The sequence below is a fragment of the Oryzias melastigma genome, linkage group LG22 (genome assembly GCF_002922805.2).
Source record: "Oryzias melastigma strain HK-1 linkage group LG22, ASM292280v2, whole genome shotgun sequence".
NCBI lineage: Eukaryota > Metazoa > Chordata > Actinopteri > Beloniformes > Adrianichthyidae > Oryzias > Oryzias melastigma.
Genome location: NC_050533.1, coordinates 6,656,930 through 6,677,883, shown reverse-complemented (window position 1 = coordinate 6,677,883; position 20,954 = coordinate 6,656,930). Strand labels below are relative to the sequence as shown.

Sequence of the window (20,954 nt, the reverse complement as noted above, 5' to 3'; positions counted from 1 at the left end):
CTAGAAAACTGGAGAAAAAAAGCCTAAATTAGCCCAAACAGCTAGCATGTAGCTTAAATATTAGCTAAATTCCACAATAGCCTAAAAACCAGGAAAAAAATAAGCCTAAATTAGTCAAAATAGCTAGCATGCAGCTTAAATATTTGCTAAATTCCACAATAGCCTAGAAAACTGGGGGGTGGGGGGCTAAATTAGCCAAAGTAGCTAGCATGTAGCTAAAATGTTATAGCTAAATTTCACAATAGCCTAAAAAACTGGGGAAAAAAGCCTAAATTAGCCAAAACAGTTAGCATGTATCTTAAATATTTGCAAAATTCCACAATACCCTACAAAACTGGGGGGAAAAAAAGCCTAAATTAGCCAATATAGATATCATGTATCTTAAATATTAGCCAAGTTCCACAATAGCCTAGAAAACTGGGGAAAAAAGCCTAAATTAGCCAAAACAGCTAGCAGGATTTCCAAGTTGTATTGTCTGAAAGCCAGGAAAAATGCCTACGTTGTGAAAGAAAACATTTTCCGTGTTTCTAAAAGAGGGAAAGGGCAAAGGCAGAGAAATTTTAGGAATAAGCCTTACATTTCTATTTCTTTTAACTGATCCTGAAATCTGTACTTAGCTGAGAGCAGGTGGCTGGTTGGGTTTTGTAAATGTCAACACTGGATTTCCCAAACGCTTAAAGACAGACTTAAGACTGCAAACTAAAAGCCAGCTGTCACATTCTGCTGCATGCTCTGTATCCATGCAGATTATGTTACACATAATCAATGCACCATCATGGCGCAAACGGCTTCCTATAAAAACCATGCCGAGTGAATTCACTGCACAGAAGCGGCTCTGTTGTAAATCGTGCCTGCATGGTGCTGCAGCGGTAAATATTAACCTGCTGCACCTCGTGAACGCGTCTGAACGCAATATTTACTGCGAGTTTTGAGAGCAGCTGAGCCTCTGCAGTGCTCTCCTGCCTGAATGTCCATCATTTGCCTCACATTATTAAACTGCCTCTCGCTTCCAGGTCCCAAGATAATGCTAAATTTCAGTTGGGGTCCAGCTGTAATGAAACAGCAAATTGTTATCAATGGTATATGGAAAAAGAGAGCTGCAGTGGAGGAACCTTCTATTGATTGTGCAGTTTAGAACTGACTTATCAAGTTCAAGATTAATCCAGGATGTAAGAGCAAAAGGGGAAATGCTTCTGGAGATTCTGTGTATTTTCAGATGAACTCTAAACATCACTTATCTGCTCCTTGCTGCCCAAATCTGATGGAATTGTTGAGCAAAATCGTCTTTTTGTTTATCTAAAGTCTTTAAACGGATCGACTTGTTTGTCCTTCACGCCGTTTTCACACCGTTTTAAGGCTGTCGGAGCTGAAATATTTGAATGTTAATCAGCTACCACTAAGTAAACAACCTCAGGACAAGTCACAAATACCAGAGAAGATAACTTATCTTTCATACTTTATGGGTTTTACTAATCTTTTTGAAGTGTTAAAGACCACCTCAAAGGAAAACTGTGTTTTTGGTGTTTTTAACGTGTTCATATTGCATTTTTTAGTCATGATGGAGGACAAATATGAAGAAAATAAAGCTTAAAATTGAGTATTTCTTTATTCAAATCATTGTGATCACATCAAAAGTAGACAAAAAACCTCCGTTGGAAAAGCTTGTAGCAGTGATGTCGGTGCTACGGTCAGCTCCCTCCATTGTAAAAACAAAATTGCTCACAAATTTTGTTGGAACGCTAATAGGTTGGAGTTGTGAGGGACTGTAAGCTAGAGGGAGAGCACATAAAAAAAGGGATGATGGGAAGTCAAGGTAGGATTACTCCACTCCAACAGCCCCACCCACAACTCAAGGGAGAATCTCTTCATCTTTATGCTGATGACACAATTCTTTATATGTCAAGCCAATTCCCAGAGGCTAAATAGAGTCGATGATGTCATCAATAATCGCCAGTCCGCTACTATTAGCGTGGAGCTTCCACCGCTCAAATATACATAACAACAGCCGTTTTATAGCTTTAAAAAGGTCACGCTACAACAAAGAGTCATTACTTACAATTAAATGCAAACTTCTGTGCTTTAGATCGCATCTACGTTAGGAAAAGCGTTTCTCTTCCATTTGGAGGGTCCGATTTAAAAAAATACATTTCCTGGACACACTTGCACTTAAACTCTTCAAATAAAGGGGAAGGGAAGACTTGGGATTTTGGGATTGAGCTTTTGTCTTCCTTCAGACTCATATGGAACACAAACAAAACCAACGTTGTGTGGTTTAAAAAGAAAAAGCCATTTTTAATCTTGTACATTTCCTAACATCACCACCTCAAATGAGACTATTCTTGAACAGGTTCCTGAATATAAATACATGGGCATTTGGATGGATAGTTGTCTGATTCTCACATCACATAAGACGTTACAATCAAAAATTAAGTCTAAACTTGACTTTTCTTTATCGGACGAACATCATTTTTTCTGCTAGAAACACTTTGATCTAAATGACAATCTTACTGATGCTTGACTTTGGTGATATCATCCATAGATCATCTGCTGAATCTTCACTTTAGAAACTGGTTGCTATGTATTACTCTGCTTTTTTAATGCAAATTGTTGTATATATTGTGATATCTACCTTTGTAGGTCGTTACTGTAAATAAGAACAAATTCTTAATAGCTTACCTGGTTAAATAAAGGTTAAATTAAAAAAAATCGAATGAACTCCTGCCGATCTGCAGAAACTATATCCTAGAAAACGACAGTTTTTTTTTTGTTTGTTCCAAAATGGCATCATCTTAATTAAAATCCTGCTGGTTACGCTTTCTAAATGAATCAAAAGATGATCAGATGAATCCTGACCCGAGCAGCCATGACAGCTCCGTGGTTTCTGCCTGTTTTTTGTCTGACAAAACTCCCAGATTCACAGAGACAAACCTGATTCTGAACCCTCTCATGCATGAATTCTGATCAAATCAGCAAATTCTGTTTCACTAAGTGTTTTTATCCATCTTTAGGGATAGTTTTCAATAAAGATTTTTAAGGAAAATACAGTTATGTCTTTAAATTCTACAAATATATTGTTACATGACCACTCAAGTGTACTTTTTACAATAACTTGTAGGTATAACTGTAAATAATTTGAAATGTGGTGTTGTGATTTATGCATAGTTAGAGACAATGTCTCTGAACGGAAAATAGTAAGTCATGAACTCAACATCAATCATCATAGAACTGTTATTTCTGAATAGTATTTTCTCTGCTTATATCTTATAGTATTTATGGTATATTTGTCATCAGAGCTGTACACTGTAGTGACCTCCATGCTTTAAAGGGGTTAATATATGTTTGAAAAGCAAATTTGATGCTAATTTTCTAGAGGTAGAAATATTTCTAAAGGGAATTTGATGTAAGTTTCTGCCAGCAGTTCATGTGATCTGATACTTTTATACAAAACAGTATCAGTTTTTGTGGAATCTAAATAGTCTTAGGAGAATTGATCCATCGTTGTGTTTGTCATTTCTGTTCTTTCTGCTCTGCTTGGGGTTGTTTGTAGAACCAAAGGACAGCAGAACACGATTCTCATTCATAAAAACTAAAAAAAGGTGAATGGGATTTGCATTAAATGTTTTGAGACATCAACCTAAGTTATTATTTTCATTTTCATGTCATCAATATTGTGTATTTGTTTATTTGTTGTCACTTTTTCAGTGACTACAGATTAGTACAGTGCCTCCAAATATTTCTACTATAGCAAATATCACTTTTTGTGTTGTATTCCTATGATTTAAGTGTACAGACTGTTTAAAGTCCAGAAGCTTATAGCATCAGAGTGGAGGATGCTTTTGATGCAGACACGTGTTCCTTCTGCATCCATGATTCTGCTTGTTTTTGGCCTGCTCCTTGAGCCCCCCCGCTCTACCTCAGGTACTCTTACTCCCTTGATTTCCCCCCCGGTTGATCAATAAACTCACGCCACCGTGCTTTGAATCGATGCGGCTCATCTCCTCATCCTTTTTGGACGTGGATTTCAGCTCAGAAACCTGCTCTCCTCTGGCCTTCTTTCACCGCAGCTAAAATTAGGTGTCTCCATTTCTCTGTCAGCAGCTGTACAAGCGCGCACACACACACACACACACACACAGGTGCAACCTCACGCTGACACAAATACTGTACATCCACTCCTTCGCCGACTGTCCTTGACGCCCAGCCGTTGGCACTGACGGAGCTGCTCTCTGCTGCAAAGCTCTCTCCCTGTTTGGCTCCCGTCGAGAGGACTGCAGCTGCTTAATGATTTAATGGTTCACCAGAACTGCATCTTTGGCAGCGCTCTGTTCGCCGATATGGCAGAAACAGGCCCCTTCTCCTGCAGCCTACTTTGATTCTGCAAAGAAATGTCACCTTTACCAAAAATATGCACATAATTATCTTCAAGAGAGCCACTTACTCAGCAGCATAAAGGAAGCGCATTAATCAACATCAAACACAATGCCATTCAAAAGATCAAACCCTGATTAAATAGACACCCACAAAGCCGTCCCGTGGTATCTTGTTGAGAAGGGGCTTAATCAGGCTGCTCATACTGGAATCCTGTGGATGCTCGGCTATTTGGTGATGACTGTTTTAGAGGATCAACAGATTACAGCTCCAGGTTGTTTTTTTTGGTTTTTTTCTGACACTATTTTGCGTTCGACTGGATGGACAAAAGTTTATTCAGCTGTCAGACTGCCGGTAGGTGTGTGTGTTTGTGCGTGTGCAGTCAAGCACACATCATCATCATCATCATCAGCTCAGGCCTCCCGACGAGTGCAGGCTCCAACCGCAGAAATTAATCACCAGTTTTTTAGCAAGGCAATTTACAGACTCTGGAGATTTTATTGGGTTTTTTTTGCAGACTGTGGAGTTTCGGTTTATAAATTTTGATGGACTCTCGCTGCTGCTTCAGTGCACTCACACCTCCCACAGCTCGGATGGGGGGGGGGTTAATGTACTTTTATTTTTAAGTCCCCTTAGAAAGAGGCTTCTTATCCAGTATGTCCAAAAATGTTTAAAAAAGGCCAATTATACATGGAACAATTCTATTTTGAGTTTTCCAAAAATACTGTAGGGTACTGAGGTGTGGGAAGTGTTTCCAAACACCTTCACACCCGCAAATAAAGCTTCCCACTTTCTGCAGAAGTAAAAAATAGAAGTTTTTCCACTTGATCTGTTTCAGATTTTTGCAAAAAAATGTTTTAATCTAAACGGGGGGTGTTAAACTCAGTCGCATAAGGGTCCAGAACCCAAAACACACCGGACAGTACAAACATTTATTAAACACTCGAAAAGTAAATATTTAAAACTTTTAAACTGAAACTTTTTAACATAATTATGAACTAGAAATGCAGCATAATCTATGATAATGCTAGTGTGAACGCTGTTAGCTGAATTTGGCTGCTGAAGATACTGAAATTGGTATCTAAAAACACTGAAACTGATAGCTGAAGCTGATATCCAGCTAAAATATTAGCTAAATTGCAAATAAGCCTAAAAAACAAAAAAAAAAGAAAGAAAGAAAACTTACATTAGCCAAAACAGTTAGCATACTTGCTGAAAAAATAGCAAAACTTCAAAATATCCTAAAAATCTAAAAAAAACCCTAAATAAGCCAAACCAGCTAGCACAAATCTAAAGTATTGGCTAAACTCCAAATTAGCTTAAAAAAAACCTGTAAAAACCTAAATTAGCCCAAACATCTAGCATTTAGCTGAAATATTAGCTAATTTCCACAATAGCCTAAACAATCTTAGTAAATGCCAAAATAGTCCTAAAAGCTAGAACAATACCAATTTTTAAAACTTTAAAACCATAACTTTTTAACATAATTATGAATAATAAAAAGGCAGGAATATTATTCCAAAATAAATCAACTTATACTTTAAATAACTTTCAATATTTTACTCCACATAAAAATATATTTTGTCAAAATTATACCAGATAGACGAAATAAGTGCAAGATAACATCAGGTCATCAATAACAATAAAATAAAATGATCTGGAGGGCCAGATCCGGCCCCCGGGCCTTGACTTTTCTAAACCCTGCACAAATGGCTGTTCATCCATAAAGGGTAACCAAACCCTAAATCAACCTTTTTTTAATTCTTGAAAATATAGTCAAAATCGTCTGTGTGCTGCCCCCTACAGGTTGAATTGAGGTATTGCAGTTGAATTTCATGATTGGTCAAATGATTTAATTCCCACATCATGATCTGCAGCTCCAGTAATGATAACAGTCCTGTTCCCCAAGCCCCGCCCCTCTGACTGGATTCTCAAATTTCAGCTGTGGGTGGAGTCAACCTCAAACTTCCCTGTTTGGTGACTCTTTAAAGTCCCACCACAATCATCTTTTGGTAAATGGTAAATTTTCATTTCTATCTTGATCAAGGGCCCAAAGCGATTTACAGTCACACACTGATGGAGGCTTCGCTGCCGAACTCTGGCGCCGACCTTCTACCAATGGCGAGGTGGGGTTCAGCGTCTTGCCTAAGGTCACAGGCGGAATCGAACCTGCAACGTTCCAATCATAAGTCGACCGCCCTACCGCTGCACCGAAACCACTCTTTTGATCTTTTGTAAAAGCGTTCCAAGTGGTGTTTTAATTATAATTATGCGAATTTTAACCAACACATTTTTAAAAGATGGAGTCATTTTCTAGAACAGTTTGGACCAGTAGTACATTAGAAATTCACCTCTGAATTTATATTTCTACTATAAGATCATGAGATAAGGGGGGAAGCAGCGTGGAGGGATTTACTTCAGCCGTGAGCGTGGCTTTGGCGGCTCGTGGAAAGGTGGCGCTCATGTTCTGCATCCAAAGCTTGTCAGCGATCTGCACTAAACTGGAACCACTTCTATTGTAGTCTAAAGTGAGCAGAAAATAAAGAAATAAAACCTCCTATCAGTGCGTTTGGATTTGCGTTGCAGTGTTGTAGCTTAGCAGCTAATCAACGAGCTTAACCTTCTCTGCGCTCGCGGCCCGCTCTGCGTTGACCCAATTCCTGAGACTTATGCTGCCAACAGTCTTTGTGTACAAACCTTTGGAGTCCTGGAGTCCTCTCCGTCACTTTGACTCAGCATGAGCTGATGCTCGGCAGCGTGTGGTAGAAATTAAATTGTTGCAGTGTGGGTTTTAGGTTTAACTGAGCTGAAAGTTCTGCAGAAGTCCATCAAAAGTGGAGCACAGCGTGAGTGTCCCCGGATTAGTCACGCTGAGGAAACATGAAATGTTCAAAATAGATGAAAGCAAAAGGAGGAATTTTTGCATAAACAAAAAAAAAGTTACAGTTGCAGTCAGAAAATAAAGCAGAAGCAGAGCTTCAGTGAGGGTTTCTTGACGGGCGTGTATAGATTGTTTCCAAAAACAGAATCAAACGTGGTAACCTTTTCCCTGCTGCTTCTGTGCAGCGGTAGTTCGGGTTTAGATGTGTTTCTGCACTAAGTATTTGTGCGACCTGTGGATCCCTGCGTTGCTCCTTCTGTTCTCTCCATATGACCCTGCTAATCCCTCAGCCTGCCAGTCTCAGACTCCCAGACACCTGGCCGCTAGTAACAGGAATGACATTCAGCAGGTATACCTCACCTCCATTCTTTCCATTCACTTTTTTTTCTCCATTTTTAGACACTCCTACAGCCTCAAAGCGACCAAAGCAGCAATTAGAGACTGAAAGACAGAGTTTGACAACATTCCGTCCCCCATGACGGCAGGTTTTATAGCCTTGGATTAACTCTACTGATCTGTTAGAGGCGAGCCCAAGAGACGAATGATGAGAGTAGGACATCCACAAGGTTACATTCATTTTTTCTTCCCATGAAACAACTGCTAAAACATCAATAACCAAAGAAAAACACCTCAATGAAAGGTTCCACTGTATGGGTTTCATTGGTTATTTAAACACAAAAGATTAATATATGTATTCTGAATTCCACAAAACAAAAACGTTCTAGAGCATGGGTGTCAAACTCAATCGCACAAGGGGCCAAAACAAAAATGAAGTCACGGGCCGAACAGGATAAATATTTATGAAACACTCTAAAGCTACATTTTTAAAGCTTTAAAACTGTAACATTATTTGGAGCTAGATATATAGCACTACCTGTGATAATGCCAGTGTGAGCTAATAGCTGAATATGAGGAAATTGTTAGCTAAAACGCTGAAGCTATTAGCTGAAAATGATGAAGCTGATAGCAAGCAAAAATATTAGCTAAATGCTAAATTAGCCTAAAAAACTGAAAAAAACAACTAGCATGTAGCTGAAAAAAATAGCTAAGCTTCAAAATATGCTAAAAAAAACTTTAAAAGGCCTAAATTAGCTAGAACAGCTAGCGTGTAAATATTAGCCTGACTCCAAAATAGCCTAAAAAAATAATAAAAAAAAGCCTATATTAGCCAAAACAGCTAGCATGTGGCTGAAATATTAGCTAAACTCCAAAATAGCCCAAAAAATCTCAGTAAATGCCAAAATAGTCCAAAAAGCTAGCAGAATGACAATTTTTAGAACGTTAAAACCGTAACTTTTTAATATAAATATGAATAATAAACAGGCAGGAATATTATTCCAAAATAAATCGACTTAAACCTTAAATAACTTTCAATATTTTACTGTCCGTAAAAATATATTCTGTCAAAATTATAAAAGTTAGAAATGAGTGCAAGATAACATCGTATCCATTAATGACAATAAAGTAAAATGATCTGGAGGGCCGGATAGAATTACCCGGAGGGCCGGATCCGGCCCCCGGGCCTTGACTACGAATCATGTGTTCTGGAGGAACCAACCAAAGTAAATTTTATTTGTAAAAACAAGAGACTAAAAGTTGGCAAGCAGGAGTTAGCAGAAAAACTGATCTGATGTGGATTTTTTGGTGATTAATATTTATGCACAATTAGAAAAGAATACCACAAGTAGATGGTTATCAAACTAGATTTGTTTCAAAAGGAAGAAAACGTTGCAGAAATGTTTCTTCTAAACCCTAAAATTAGCTTATATTTAAAGAGCTACTCAAGACATATTTTTATCATTTTTTCAAAGCATTAACAGATGATTTCATTATTATGAAGCCTTTAGAATAGAATAGAATAGAATAGAATAGAATAGAATAGAATAGAATAGAATAGAATAGAATAGAATAGAATAGAATAGAATAGAAAATACTTTTTTAATCCCTTTGGAAATCTTTAGGGAAACTCAGGTACCAGCGTCCATACAGAACCACAAATGGAGTAAAATAACTAAATAAAGTAAATATGAATAACTAAATAAATATGCAAAATAGAAAAGAATAAATAATGCAAAAAAAGCCTAAATCAAAAAATCTGTGTTGTATTCTAGGATATAGTTTCTGCAGAGCGGCTATAGTCCATTAACAATTAGCTTCTTGAATTGTGGGCGGGACAAACCCCGCCCCTCTTCCCCTTCTGTTCTCCCACTAGCTTACACCTCCTCACACCCCGTATCCCAGAGGTCTGCAACCTGCAGCTCCAGATCCACATGCGGCTCTTTTATCTCTCCATGTGGCTCCTCGACCAAACATAAAATAAGACAAATAAACAAAGCGCACAAACTAAGACTACCAACCCCAAACTAAAATAACAAAACCCAGTAGTGTAAGACTGCTGAGGACAAAAAGAGAAAAAAGAAAAAAAATAATAAAAGAAAGCAACATATCACATTTTTTAACATAAGAATGACTTTATTTGCATTTATTTAATTTAGATTAGTTACATGTATAAATTGATGTCTGAGGTTCACATAGATGATAAACAATGTAGGTTTTTACATCCTGTTGACCTGCAGACGTCTTGTTTGCTCAACTCTACCTCCAGAATGAACAGATTATATATAAAAGCAAAACTTTGGTGAAAAGTTTGATCTTTTATGAGTTAAAATCATGTATTATCTTAATGTTGCACAACTAGCTGCACTGAGATGATCCTGTTTGGCACAGAGCATCTTTTATTTTGAAATTAAGTTATTTGAGCTTCTGAGATGCGGATATTTTTCTATTTTTTGCTTTTGTTCTTGCCAAAAATACACATAATTGATGTAAATTTCTTAAAGGCTAAAGTAAGAATTTGTGGTTCCTTGTAGGTTTTGATGAGTAGAAAATGAGCACAAATGTTTTTTACTGTTAAAGGTTGCAAACCTCTGATCTATATTATTAAGATATTGTCTCAAAATAACACTAATTTATAATTGATCTTAATAATAATAAGAAAAGCATTTGAGCTCCTCCTTTTGTCATTTTTTTTTTTTTTTGTAATAATTGAATTTTAAATGTGAGTCTTTTGTTGATGCCAAAGTTGCAAAACAATCTATAATCAAAAATCTGCGTCTTTTGTGACGTCATCCTCCCTGAAGGAACGCCTCCAGCTTGTTGATATGTATGGATGGATTTCCTCCTCCTGCCTCCAACGAGTTCTTATGCAACATTCCCTCATCCATCCATCCATCCATCCATCCGTCCATCCGTCCACTTATCCTCCAACACATGCTCGCTTTAATACACTTCTCCTCTCCTGCGCTTTACTCCCGGGATTTACATCTCTCCCCTCCGTCTCTCTCAGTACAGGAAGTTGAGTCACGCATCTATGCGCGCACATGCAGATGGGACCTCAATGATATTCCTTCCATTTCTCTCCACTCCCTAAAAAAATCAACATTTGCACAATATGGAGGAAGCTGAGAAAACACGCATCCAGATGGTGGATTAGCCATGACATTTGCCTCAGAAATAGGGTTTATATGCGTCACGCTGGCGTCACCGACAGTGTATAGTCCAATGTTGACGTGCGTATCACCGCGGCTGTAGTCAGGAAGCGGTGGAAAGGAGAGGGCTCGGCGTCGGTCCGCAGATTGGTGCGCTACGCCATTACAGACCACCCTACTCCGCTCGGTTCATTCATAAATACCGGAGGATCGCCATCTCGCAGCGGTGCATCATTTCGCAGTCGCAGCAACCCCCTCCCGCCCCGACCCCTCCTCCTCCTTTACTCCTCAAACCAATATGATAATCCAAACACCTTCTTATGTCTGCCCCCCACCCCACCCCAATCCACCACAGACACGCACCAATATGGCTGTGCGCGCATACATGACACTCCTCAATGCGCGCAAGATTAAAGCCGAGAGTCGTGATCGACGGAGGATTTGGAAACACGGGTGAAGAATTCAGGAAACACCGCCACCCATCTCCCGCGCGCACAACACGAAGCCTTGAAGGACCGCGGCAGCGCCGCCGAATGCCAGCATCTTCTGCCCGCGTCGGGAAGCGGGGATGCGGGGATGCGGGGCGCGAGCGGCATCTCCATACCTGCGGGTGAAGAACTGCTCCGCTGCGGGCTCGTCCTCGGCTCGAAGGGTGTCGGGAAAGCGCCACGAGCGTCTTACAGCATTTTTACGCGCGCCATGTAGAGCTCATGCCGACCGTTTCCAACCTCACCAGATCTCTCTCGCACACGCGCGCGCGCACACACGCACGCAGTCTCCGTGTCTGCCTCTCTCTCGTTCTCACAGGACGTGGGAGGTGCTTTCCCCTCTCTCCTGTCTTGATTTTCTCTCAGTTAGAAAAAAAATCCAAAATTTAAATCAATAACCCATTTTAATAGAGTTTAAACTACATTTTTGTCCCTTTAGAACTTGCAATAAAGTTCCCATATTTTCATGTAATTATTAATAATAAAAAACAAGTACAAAAAATACCTTTTAATATCACCAATAGATCCATGAATACATTTTTATTGGGTGACAAACGTTTTATTGTAAGTTATTATATTTTATAAAATGAAATGATCAAATTCTAGCATTATGAGATCCTCTTTTCAGAATTAAATGTACTGATAAGGTCATGAATGAGGCTGCGTAAAAACAGCCGCCCATGGAAATCACAGCTGCTGTGGTTGGCTGCTCAGCACCACGGACAGCTCCTCCATCATCTCCGGAGAAACCACCGGAAATGCGTGAAAGCGGTAACAGTCGGCCTTAACGTGGCAGTAATAAGGGGAGGGAATAAAAAAAAATCAGACTAAATTCATAATATTAAGAGTAAAATGACAAATAGACACTGATGGAACAGGAAGTGGCAGCAAAATCCTAGTCATTTTAGATGCGTGTCAGTCATGTCGTGTTATATCACACATAAATGTAAATATTCCATCGAATATAGACCGAGCACGAAGTCAGGCGAGGCCTTTCTCTGAGCTTTGGTTTCTGTACGTGACGGTCTCACCGGAATGACTCACCAACTCCTCGCGCGGCGCCTTGTGTTTGTCTCCCTCTGTCGGTAAGTTGGAGAACTGCAGGAAGTAACTGCTTTACATCTGGATATACTATATACATATATATGTATGTATGTATGTATATATATATTAAATGAACGACTAAATCCTACAGTTTTATGTAAAATAATAATTTAAAACACATAAGTTTTTAGCATCACAGAATCGTGCAAATGTTAATATTTTGAACAGTCTTTAACACTATAAAGTACATTTTTACAATTTGCCATTTGTTCAAACAACCCCTCAGTCCGCGTGTAAAAGTCAAGGCCCGGGGGCCGGATCCTGTTCGCCGGGTAATTATATCCGGCCCTCCAGATCATTTTCTCTTATTGCTATTAATGGTCCGATGTTATCTCGAACATATTTTTAACTTGCATGATTTTGACCAAATATATTTATATGGAGAGTAAATTATATAAAACAAATATTTAAGGTTTAAATAGATTTATTCTTGACTGTATTTTTATTATTCTTAATTATGTTAAAAAGGTTATGAAATGTGGCATTCTGCTAGCTTTTAGGACTATTTTGGCATTTACTAAAAAAATGTAGGCTATTTTGGAGTTTAGCTAATATTTCAGCCACATGCTAGCAGTTTTAAGCTTTTTAAGAGTTTTCTTAGGCTGTTTTTTGCTCATATTTATATGCTAACTGTTTTGGCTAATTTAGGCTTTTTTACTTTTTAGGCTATATTGAAGTTAAGCTATTTTTTCCAGCTACATGCTAGTTGCTTTAGCTAACCTAAGTTTTTTTAGGCTAATTTGGCATTTAGTTAATACTTCAGTTGGCTATTAGCTTCACCGTTTTTAAGCCATCAATTTCAGCATCTTTCACAACTAAATTCATCGTACAGCATTCACACTAGCTTCATCACAGGTAATGCTATACATCTAGTTCATATTTATATTAAAAAATTACGGTTTCAAAGTGTTAAAAATGTATCTCTAGCAACCTAAGGTGTGTTTTGGATTTTGGCCCCTTGTGCGATTGAATCCGACTCTCCTGCCTTAATCAATAGTTCTAAATCATCAACTACAGAAACAATAGGTCAAATCAGACTATTTCACACAATGGACTAATTGGTTTCTGAATTGAACTTCATGTGGATCAATAAACCTTGCAAAGTGTTACTTCACAGAAGCCTCATGGGTGTGCTTATCTGTGTACCTTGCTCTTATTCACTCCACTATTTCCCTGGGATTACAGCCGGCACACAAACATAAAGGGCCTTCTATTCAAAGCTCTTCAAGCATGAATGCTGCACCAAACAAAAATGAATGCTTGGGTGGTTAGGCTCCCTGAAAGATCACAAACATGCTCCAGGATGACATCAAAAGACAGAGCGGACTTGTAAGAATGCACAAATAGAGGATTTTTTTACACAATTAAATACAGATCAGCAATCTTTTTGAGATATGAAAACATACACCAAAAATGCATGTAAAATATAAAAATTATTGAACTTAAAAAATGTAAACCTATAGCACAAAAACTAACAAACATACGCAAATACATAAATTAATAACAGAGTCACATTTGAATTAATTTATTTCATTTTATTTTTAATCAAAGATAATAACTTAAGAAAATGAAGACAGAAGTTTTCCAGTTAAAATTAACAACAGATTAAAGACAAATCGAACATTTGATGGCACAAACAAACATTTGGCTCTTTAGAGTAATAACATTTAAATTTAGACAGTCAATAAATCAAAGTACCAACATGTAGGATTTCCTGCTTTGATAAGAAACAAAGCTGAGATCTTCACAGTTCCAGACATGAAGAGTCACTAAACATTTAACATCAAAGTCTAAAATGTTGGAGTAAACAACTGCATCGTTACCTTACAAACATTTTATTTACTCTCTATTTCACGCTGTCACTGCGTGTGGATTAAAAGGTCACAGTTTTGTGGATCGTCTTCGCTGTGCTGATGGCGTAAACTGATGGCTGATAAAACCTTTTCATCTCTTCAGGAGCTGAAGCTTCAGTTCGGGGGTCGATAAATCATCCGTCACAGAAGAAATGGTCCTCTTTACTGAGTCTTCTCATGGTTGAGAGCGAAGTTCACGGCTGAACGAGAAAAACGACAAACGTTTCACCTATTCGCCGTCTATACCACACATCTGAGTGCACGGAGGTTGTGACTGACCTTCTTGTGAGACAGTGTTACCGAGGATCTTTGTCTTGGATTTCAGCTCGTTGACCATGTTGTCCATGGCCGTCTGATGTTTCAGGAAAAATGGGCGGATCATGCGCTTGTACAGCATGTCGGAGCCGTTCCACTTCACAGGAGCCATGCACCAAACCAAGAACAGACACTGCAGACACACCAGGAGAGAAGACCTCACATGAAGAGGGGGGCTGTGCCCAGTGTCCGCTTACCGGGAAAGTCACAAACTGTTCCCGAAAATACAAATCGGAATATTTGCGATGTCCCAGATCGCCGTTTTTCGATCTTTGACATCGCAAATATTAAGATTTGTAAATAAATCTAATGAAGTGCAGCAAAAATATAGTTGTCTTTTTAAAATTGCCTTATCATAGAAAACATGGATAATGTTGAGCGAGTATCTTGGGTTTATATGTTTTGGAGAGCTCTACAGAGACACCGGCTAACACATCGCTGTTTGTTTTCACCGTTGGGCAACCAGAAACCCAAACCTTGGGCAGTAGACCTCGCTAGATCTGCTGGAGCATGAGCAGCGGCGAAAGCCATCAGCTCTGCTGGAGGCTGGGCATACTAGCTCGCTAAGCTAGCCACCGGGCAGCGTAGCCGTCGATCCAGCTCAGTGAGCTCTGACGGGCTGCCGTCTTCGCCCAACTGTAACTGTCACAGTTTCCGGGAATCTAGCGCCCCCCAAGGTTTAAGAAATATGGAAGTTCAGGACAAAAATCCTCGCATCGAGCGGCCATCTTGAATTTCTACATAAGATCTAGTCACTGAAAACGTCACGTGTCCAAAGCTGAGTTCTTGATTGGTTGAAGCGCTCACCGTGCCAGGAAAAACATGGGAACTTTAGCTTTTGGATTCTTCCTAGAAACAGAAACGGCTCAACAGTACAGGAGCTACATACCTTGCTAACATAGTAAAATGGGAACCAGAAGAGAAAAATGTCAGAGAAAGCCTCGACGACGGTGAAGAGTCCATAAACGACCCAGTAGGTCAGCCACTGCGTGTCATCCTCCTTGTTGCTGCTCTCAATGGCTTTGATGCTGAAAAGAAGAAGCAGCAGTTCCATCAGGAAGTGAGCAGCTTGGAAATCAGCCACAAGCATTTAGCTGACATTTAAAAGTGAAACTTTTTCCACATTTATCTCGACACATTTTGGCTCGTCTGACAGCCATCGTGTGAACGGTCAGATTGTGCCGCAGCCTGTTGCTGGAATGACCTCCTAGAAGTGGTGAAATAGGAAACTTTGGGATTTTTATATTGCAAAATCCAAACAGGCCAACATTGAGACACAATTTAAGCGGTAGAATAGTGGAAAAGTAAAGCCAAATATTTGACATATTATAAACATCGTTATATTTTTGATGTATATTTGAATGTCAGTAATCTTTAATAGAAAATAAATAAAAAATAAAAGTTTTTAATGAAAAAAGTGGCGATCAACACAAGACTAGAAAGATACAGAACCATTCCACTGAAAAGCCTGATGGAGAATGACCTTCTTGTTAAAATAATGAACAGCACAGGCTCTCCTACTCACGAGAAATACGCTGGATAAATGAAGCCAATCAGGTTACTGAGCAATGAGGCTCCGTATCCGAACAGCAGGTACAGAACCACGAAACCGAGGAAACCTGCAGAGAAAAAAAAGCAAAAAACGGTTAGAGATGCAAAATCTGCTGCAGGGAGAACATCGCACTGAGATCCAGTTATACAGGACAAACTCATTTCAACTCACTGTGTTTCAAAATGTCATTTTAGATGATTGATGGTAAAAAAAAAGAAAAAGTGAACCAAATCATACTTTTTTATTAGATCAAAAAAACTAGCGTGCATCGATGGTCACTAAATTAGTGAATATAGACCACAATGCATTGCGGTCAAACAATTTTGAACAAAAAAAAATGTGTTTAAATGTAATTTAAACTGAATTCTATAACATCTGATCGCTGCGATTTGGCCTTTCTGGTGCTCCGTAGCCGTTTCGTTGGGGCTATTATTGACCTAAATCGTAATAAATGGCAGGTTATCGCGTGAACCTACGTGAGTTCGGAGTTTTGAAAGGTCGGCAGAGGAGCCTGAGGCTACAGCCATCCTGTAGCTAATGAGAAATATCTGCTGTAGCTAGACCCCTCCCACTTCACACCTGAGCCGTAACGCTTGCCGTAAGAGCCCAGGTTAAGAGATATATATTTAAATACAAAAGCAGATTTCACTTGACAGTTGGTATGATGTAATTTTCCCTCCCTAGTGTTGCAGAACAGCGCCGCTCTAGTGGCAGCTTTGTAATAAAGCTTTCCAAACTCATCTTAGTCAGATTTTTTTAACGAAGGCATCTCTTATCACTTCATTTTGAAACGTTTAGTCGAAGTTTGAAAAGAAATCAGCCTTTTTATAGAAATATTAATTTAGACTTGTGTAAAACCTGTTCTGTAGTAGAAATATCTGTTTGTTTCTGAGTCAGAATGAAACTTTAAACCCAGATCAGCTGAAGAGGAATCAGCCGAGGCGTTGAGCAATAGGAGGAAGCAAGAAGTGATCAAGATCAAGTGGTGCAAGATGGCAGAAAAATTAAAGGAATGAGGAACTTTGGAGTTCAGATGGATTTCTTCAGAAATATTTGACCAAATTTAGATCAATTTAGATAACGAGGAGAAACAAATAAGCGCTGGCCGTGAGCACCCATCCATGCTGTCGACAGAGTCCGTCCCCCGCCTGCCTGCTAGCCCTGCTGTTGCCAGGATACAAAGAAGAATGCTTCGCACTCTGACAATTTCGACCATCCATTGAGCTGCTTCTCCAGACTTAGGAGTTTTCTTCATGTCAGATGACTTTTCCACGATCGGATCTCCCTTTGGGAAGTCAAACCCGTCTAATCCTCCACCATATGGCACAAAGCTACTCCAACCTCGTTGGATAAAAAGCATCCACCTTTAACGGCATTAGCTTTATTAGGTCAGGTGGCTCTTCACACAGAAGGAGCATCTGTGGTGGTTGGAGCTCTTTACATCTGATTTGCACGCCACGGTGCACAAAACCTCTGACAAATGAAGACCAAACTGGAAGAACTGGTTGAATATAATATAAACAAGTCAAACAAGAGCTGGAGGCTATGACTGTGGAAGCAATGTGTACCTGTGCATTAACTGGTACTGTGCGGACAGAACCAAAACAGACAGAGAACCTAAAATAGTCCTTGAAAAGAACTAGTTTTTTTGAAGAAGCCTGTCCACTTCAGTCAACACGTTGGTCTTAACACTTCAGGGTCATAGGAGTTCCCTAAACACCTGAGAGGTTTCAGTTTGCACATTTGTCAAACCCAAATGAAAGTATCACAACATGAGTAGCACGCTACCTTGTCAACACGCACTCTTGAGGTAAACCAGCAGGATACAGACTACAAAGCCTGCACCGCTTTACAGAAAACAAGCTACAACACCAGAACTGAAAGTTGGAGAAAATTTCTCTGGAAGCCAGTTTGATTTGAAACTGTTGACTAACAACCGTCTGGCCGATTATAAGAGGGAAAAAAAACTGTTTTCTAAAGAATGACTCAATGTTTCGTGATAAGTGTGGCTCCATGGCAATTATCTAAAGTGCACATCTAGATGAACACACTTGGCCACCAACCACTGTCACAGGAAATGTCTACAATCTACAACGACACCAGCATCATTCCTAATATGTGATGGTTTCCTTTTAGTAAAATCTAAGTCCTTTAAAATGTCTAACATTATAAAATTTCTTTTTTTTTAAAGTACCTAAAGTACCACTCTACAGGTTCTCCCAACTCCCCAGTCGTAGGGGTCTTTGGAGCTTTAGTGGAGTCCGAAACAGTTTTTCTTTACGGGGAAGACGTAGGGACTTAGTTCTCGTGGGTGTGGTCTGATACGCAGACGCTTACACTAAAATCTAAGTAAAGACTTTTTATCCTAGCATATCTTTTTAAAGTTATAAAACTGATGTTGTCAGCAGCTACAGACTAACGTAGAGGATGGGCGACGATTGTAAGTTAACGTCCAAATTTGAAGACTCTATTTTCCAATAACTCTCCGTTTGGAGGGCTAAATGTGGAGGTAGGGAGAAGCTGTAGATACATGGGAAGAATTCTGATTCAGCCCTGATGCACTTGAAGACAAACAGATCCATTAGTAGGCCTGGATATCGCCAATGATTTTCAGAATCAATTTGATTTGATTCTGTTTTTTTTTTTTTTTAAATCTTTCAATCCGCTCAATTCGATTTTGAGTTTACACGGTTTATACTTTTAAGACACATTGGTTAAAAAAAAAATACATTAATAATCTATATTTTTGTTTTGAAGATTTTCATATTAATCTGATACATTTCACACACTGTAAAATGTATTAGTGCAATTATAATGAAAAAGTACAGCGTTAAATTTTATATTTATAGAGCACTTTTTATCAAAGTTGCTGTTGAACACAAAGTGTTGAATAATATATATATATATATATATATATATATATATATATATATATATGTATAAACATTAGTAACACAAGAAGTTGTAAAACACGGTGGATGAAAGAAGCAATACTAAAACAGATGTCAAAATAGAAAACAATGGAAACGCTGTGGCTAAAATTAATAGAAGGCAAAAACATAAAAATAATAAACCATAAAGTCCTTAAAAGCCCAACATATAAATAAACAAGTTGGTTAATAATGGCACTGGGGGGGCGATCGCAAGATAGTATTACACATTATTCCATAAGAAACATGATTTAGACGACAAATGGCTACTATAAGAAAAGAATACCTTAAAAAAGTTTGGAAATTTCAGATTTAGTCAGGAATGTATGCTTCGGTCGACCGAGTGTTAGCATTAGCCGTCCTATGGAAAATCCCATTATAGTTAGCATCAAACTAGCCAACTTTAGCTTTATGGGTTAAATCGAGCTCTACTTTTATTCTTATTGATCTATTAAACTTATTAACCCCATCCTGTCCATCAGCGTCTTTTTTTATCCTCGCTTGAGCTGTAATTTGGCATATATTGCTCTGATAATGTTAGCTTGGGGCTGTAAGCTAGTGGGAAGGGGATGATGGGATATCAGTGAGATATCAGCCAGAAATGTGTCTTAATAAAACAAAACTTTAAAAACTAATGGCTAAAAACAGCATAATCAAAAAGAAAAGACCACTAGGAACACTTTTAATTGGCTGTTTTTTGCCAATGTGTAATTGTAAAGGTTTGTTTCATTAAAGAATGGTGACCTGATGTGACTTTTACGCCGACTCGTGCATCAACAAGTATTAAATAATCATCAGCGAGACACTCGGTTGCCTGAACACGCAGTATTCCGTTACTACTCATTTGTTTACATCACAACTGGGTAAAAATGCTGGTTTGAAAGTAGGTCACAAATTCCCTGCAGCTGTGTGCTACAACAAACTCCCCTGAGGTGTCCCATACTTATTGACTTACACTGAGCAAATTGACTCAACTCTGAAAACACAACTCCTGCTGGGGTGGAGGAGTCTTTACTCAAGCCAGGATCCCCTTTCATTTCTACCATGCAAATGATATCTGGAGGCAGATAAAAATACCCCTGCAGACCAGCTGCTGGTGGTTTCCGGTTATTAAAAGCAGACCTTTTACCAGCAATATTTCGACACTTAATAACACGCCTAAGCTGCTGGCTGACCTTTGGCTCCCAGAGAGCCTGAAAAGGGCAGTAAAGGGAAGCAGTGAACGCCGCACTGGAACAACACGGACTGGTGGAAGTTTGCATCTCACGAACAGGAAAATATATATTTGTAAAGTGTTTATGATTGGATTTAGGGGAAACTCTCGTACCCAAAACGATCAGCTCCTTCTTCACTCCGGTTTTCTGTTCCAACGCCGCCAACTGGTCTGTGACAAAGTTCTTCTCGTTGAGAAAAGCCGTAAACCTCTCCTTCAGCTGGTTCATTTCGGAGCGATTTTCCGGGGAAACCTGTGAGAAGTCTGAAAAAAAAAAACAACAACAACTGGTAAACAAAGAGGTTGTTTTTTTTTTAAAGGTGTTAAATGAAACATTAAACTAACCTGAGTTGAAGCGGAATGACCCGCGGACCGTTGCTGGCTCTAACTTTGTGAAGCTGTGTGGCGACGGTGGGGGTGGAGCTTGAACACAGCCCGCTGACCAATCACAGCGCGTCGCTGAGAAGTGACGAATCAGCATGGCAGTCCGTTAGTAAAAAATAAAAAACAAAAAAATAAAATAAAATGGAAATAATAAAGTACAATAAAAATAATAAAATAAAATAAAAAAAATAACAAAATAAAATAAATTAATTTAATAAACAGAAACTTTTTTAGTTCATTGAAAAAACATCAAATTAGGTATGAACACAATAACTTTAAAAATCAAAAACGTTTTTACTATTTATATATTTACAGTATATATATATTTGAAAATGAAAACCCTAATTCAATTTGAATCTGAGAATGTTATCTGACTAA

At 38.8% G+C, this 20,954-nt stretch overlaps 2 protein-coding genes across 2 annotated transcripts in view; both read right to left on the bottom strand.

Annotated features, from left to right (window-relative positions):
* Window positions 1–11,533, bottom strand: part of diras1b (DIRAS family, GTP-binding RAS-like 1b) — a 23,509-nt gene extending 11,976 nt beyond the window's left edge. Inside the window, exon 1 of the mRNA XM_024274638.2 lies at window positions 11,342–11,533. The gene's annotated coding sequence lies outside the window, so the exon portion shown is untranslated. The remainder of the gene's footprint in view (window positions 1–11,341) is intronic.
* A 2,316-nt stretch (window positions 11,534–13,849) lies between these two features.
* On the bottom strand, window positions 13,850–20,689 carry zgc:101744 (receptor expression-enhancing protein 5). The gene is made up of 6 exons (XM_024278034.2): window positions 20,538–20,689; window positions 20,307–20,456; window positions 16,023–16,116; window positions 15,387–15,525; window positions 14,462–14,630; window positions 13,850–14,382 (listed from the first exon to the last, which is right to left on the bottom strand). The coding sequence occupies exons 1-6, from the start codon at window positions 20,671–20,673 to the stop codon at window positions 14,345–14,347; spliced, it is 726 nt and encodes a 241-aa protein (XP_024133802.2). The 5' UTR covers window positions 20,674–20,689; the 3' UTR covers window positions 13,850–14,344.
* Window positions 20,690–20,954: the final 265 nt, after the last annotated feature.

Excerpts from the sequence above, each read along its gene's own strand:
- zgc:101744 (XM_024278034.2), bottom strand. The coding sequence starts at position 20,673 with ATGCTGATTCGTCACTTCTCAGCGACGCGCTGTGATTGGTCAGCGGGC. Across the intron at positions 15,526-16,022 it reads ATTTATCCAGCGTATTTCTC|CATCAAAGCCATTGAGAGCA; the intron begins GTGAGTAGGAGA and ends TCTTCTTTTCAG. Across the intron at positions 14,631-15,386 it reads CATTTTACTATGTTAGCAAG|TGTCTGTTCTTGGTTTGGTG; the intron begins GTATGTAGCTCC and ends GTGTGTCTGCAG.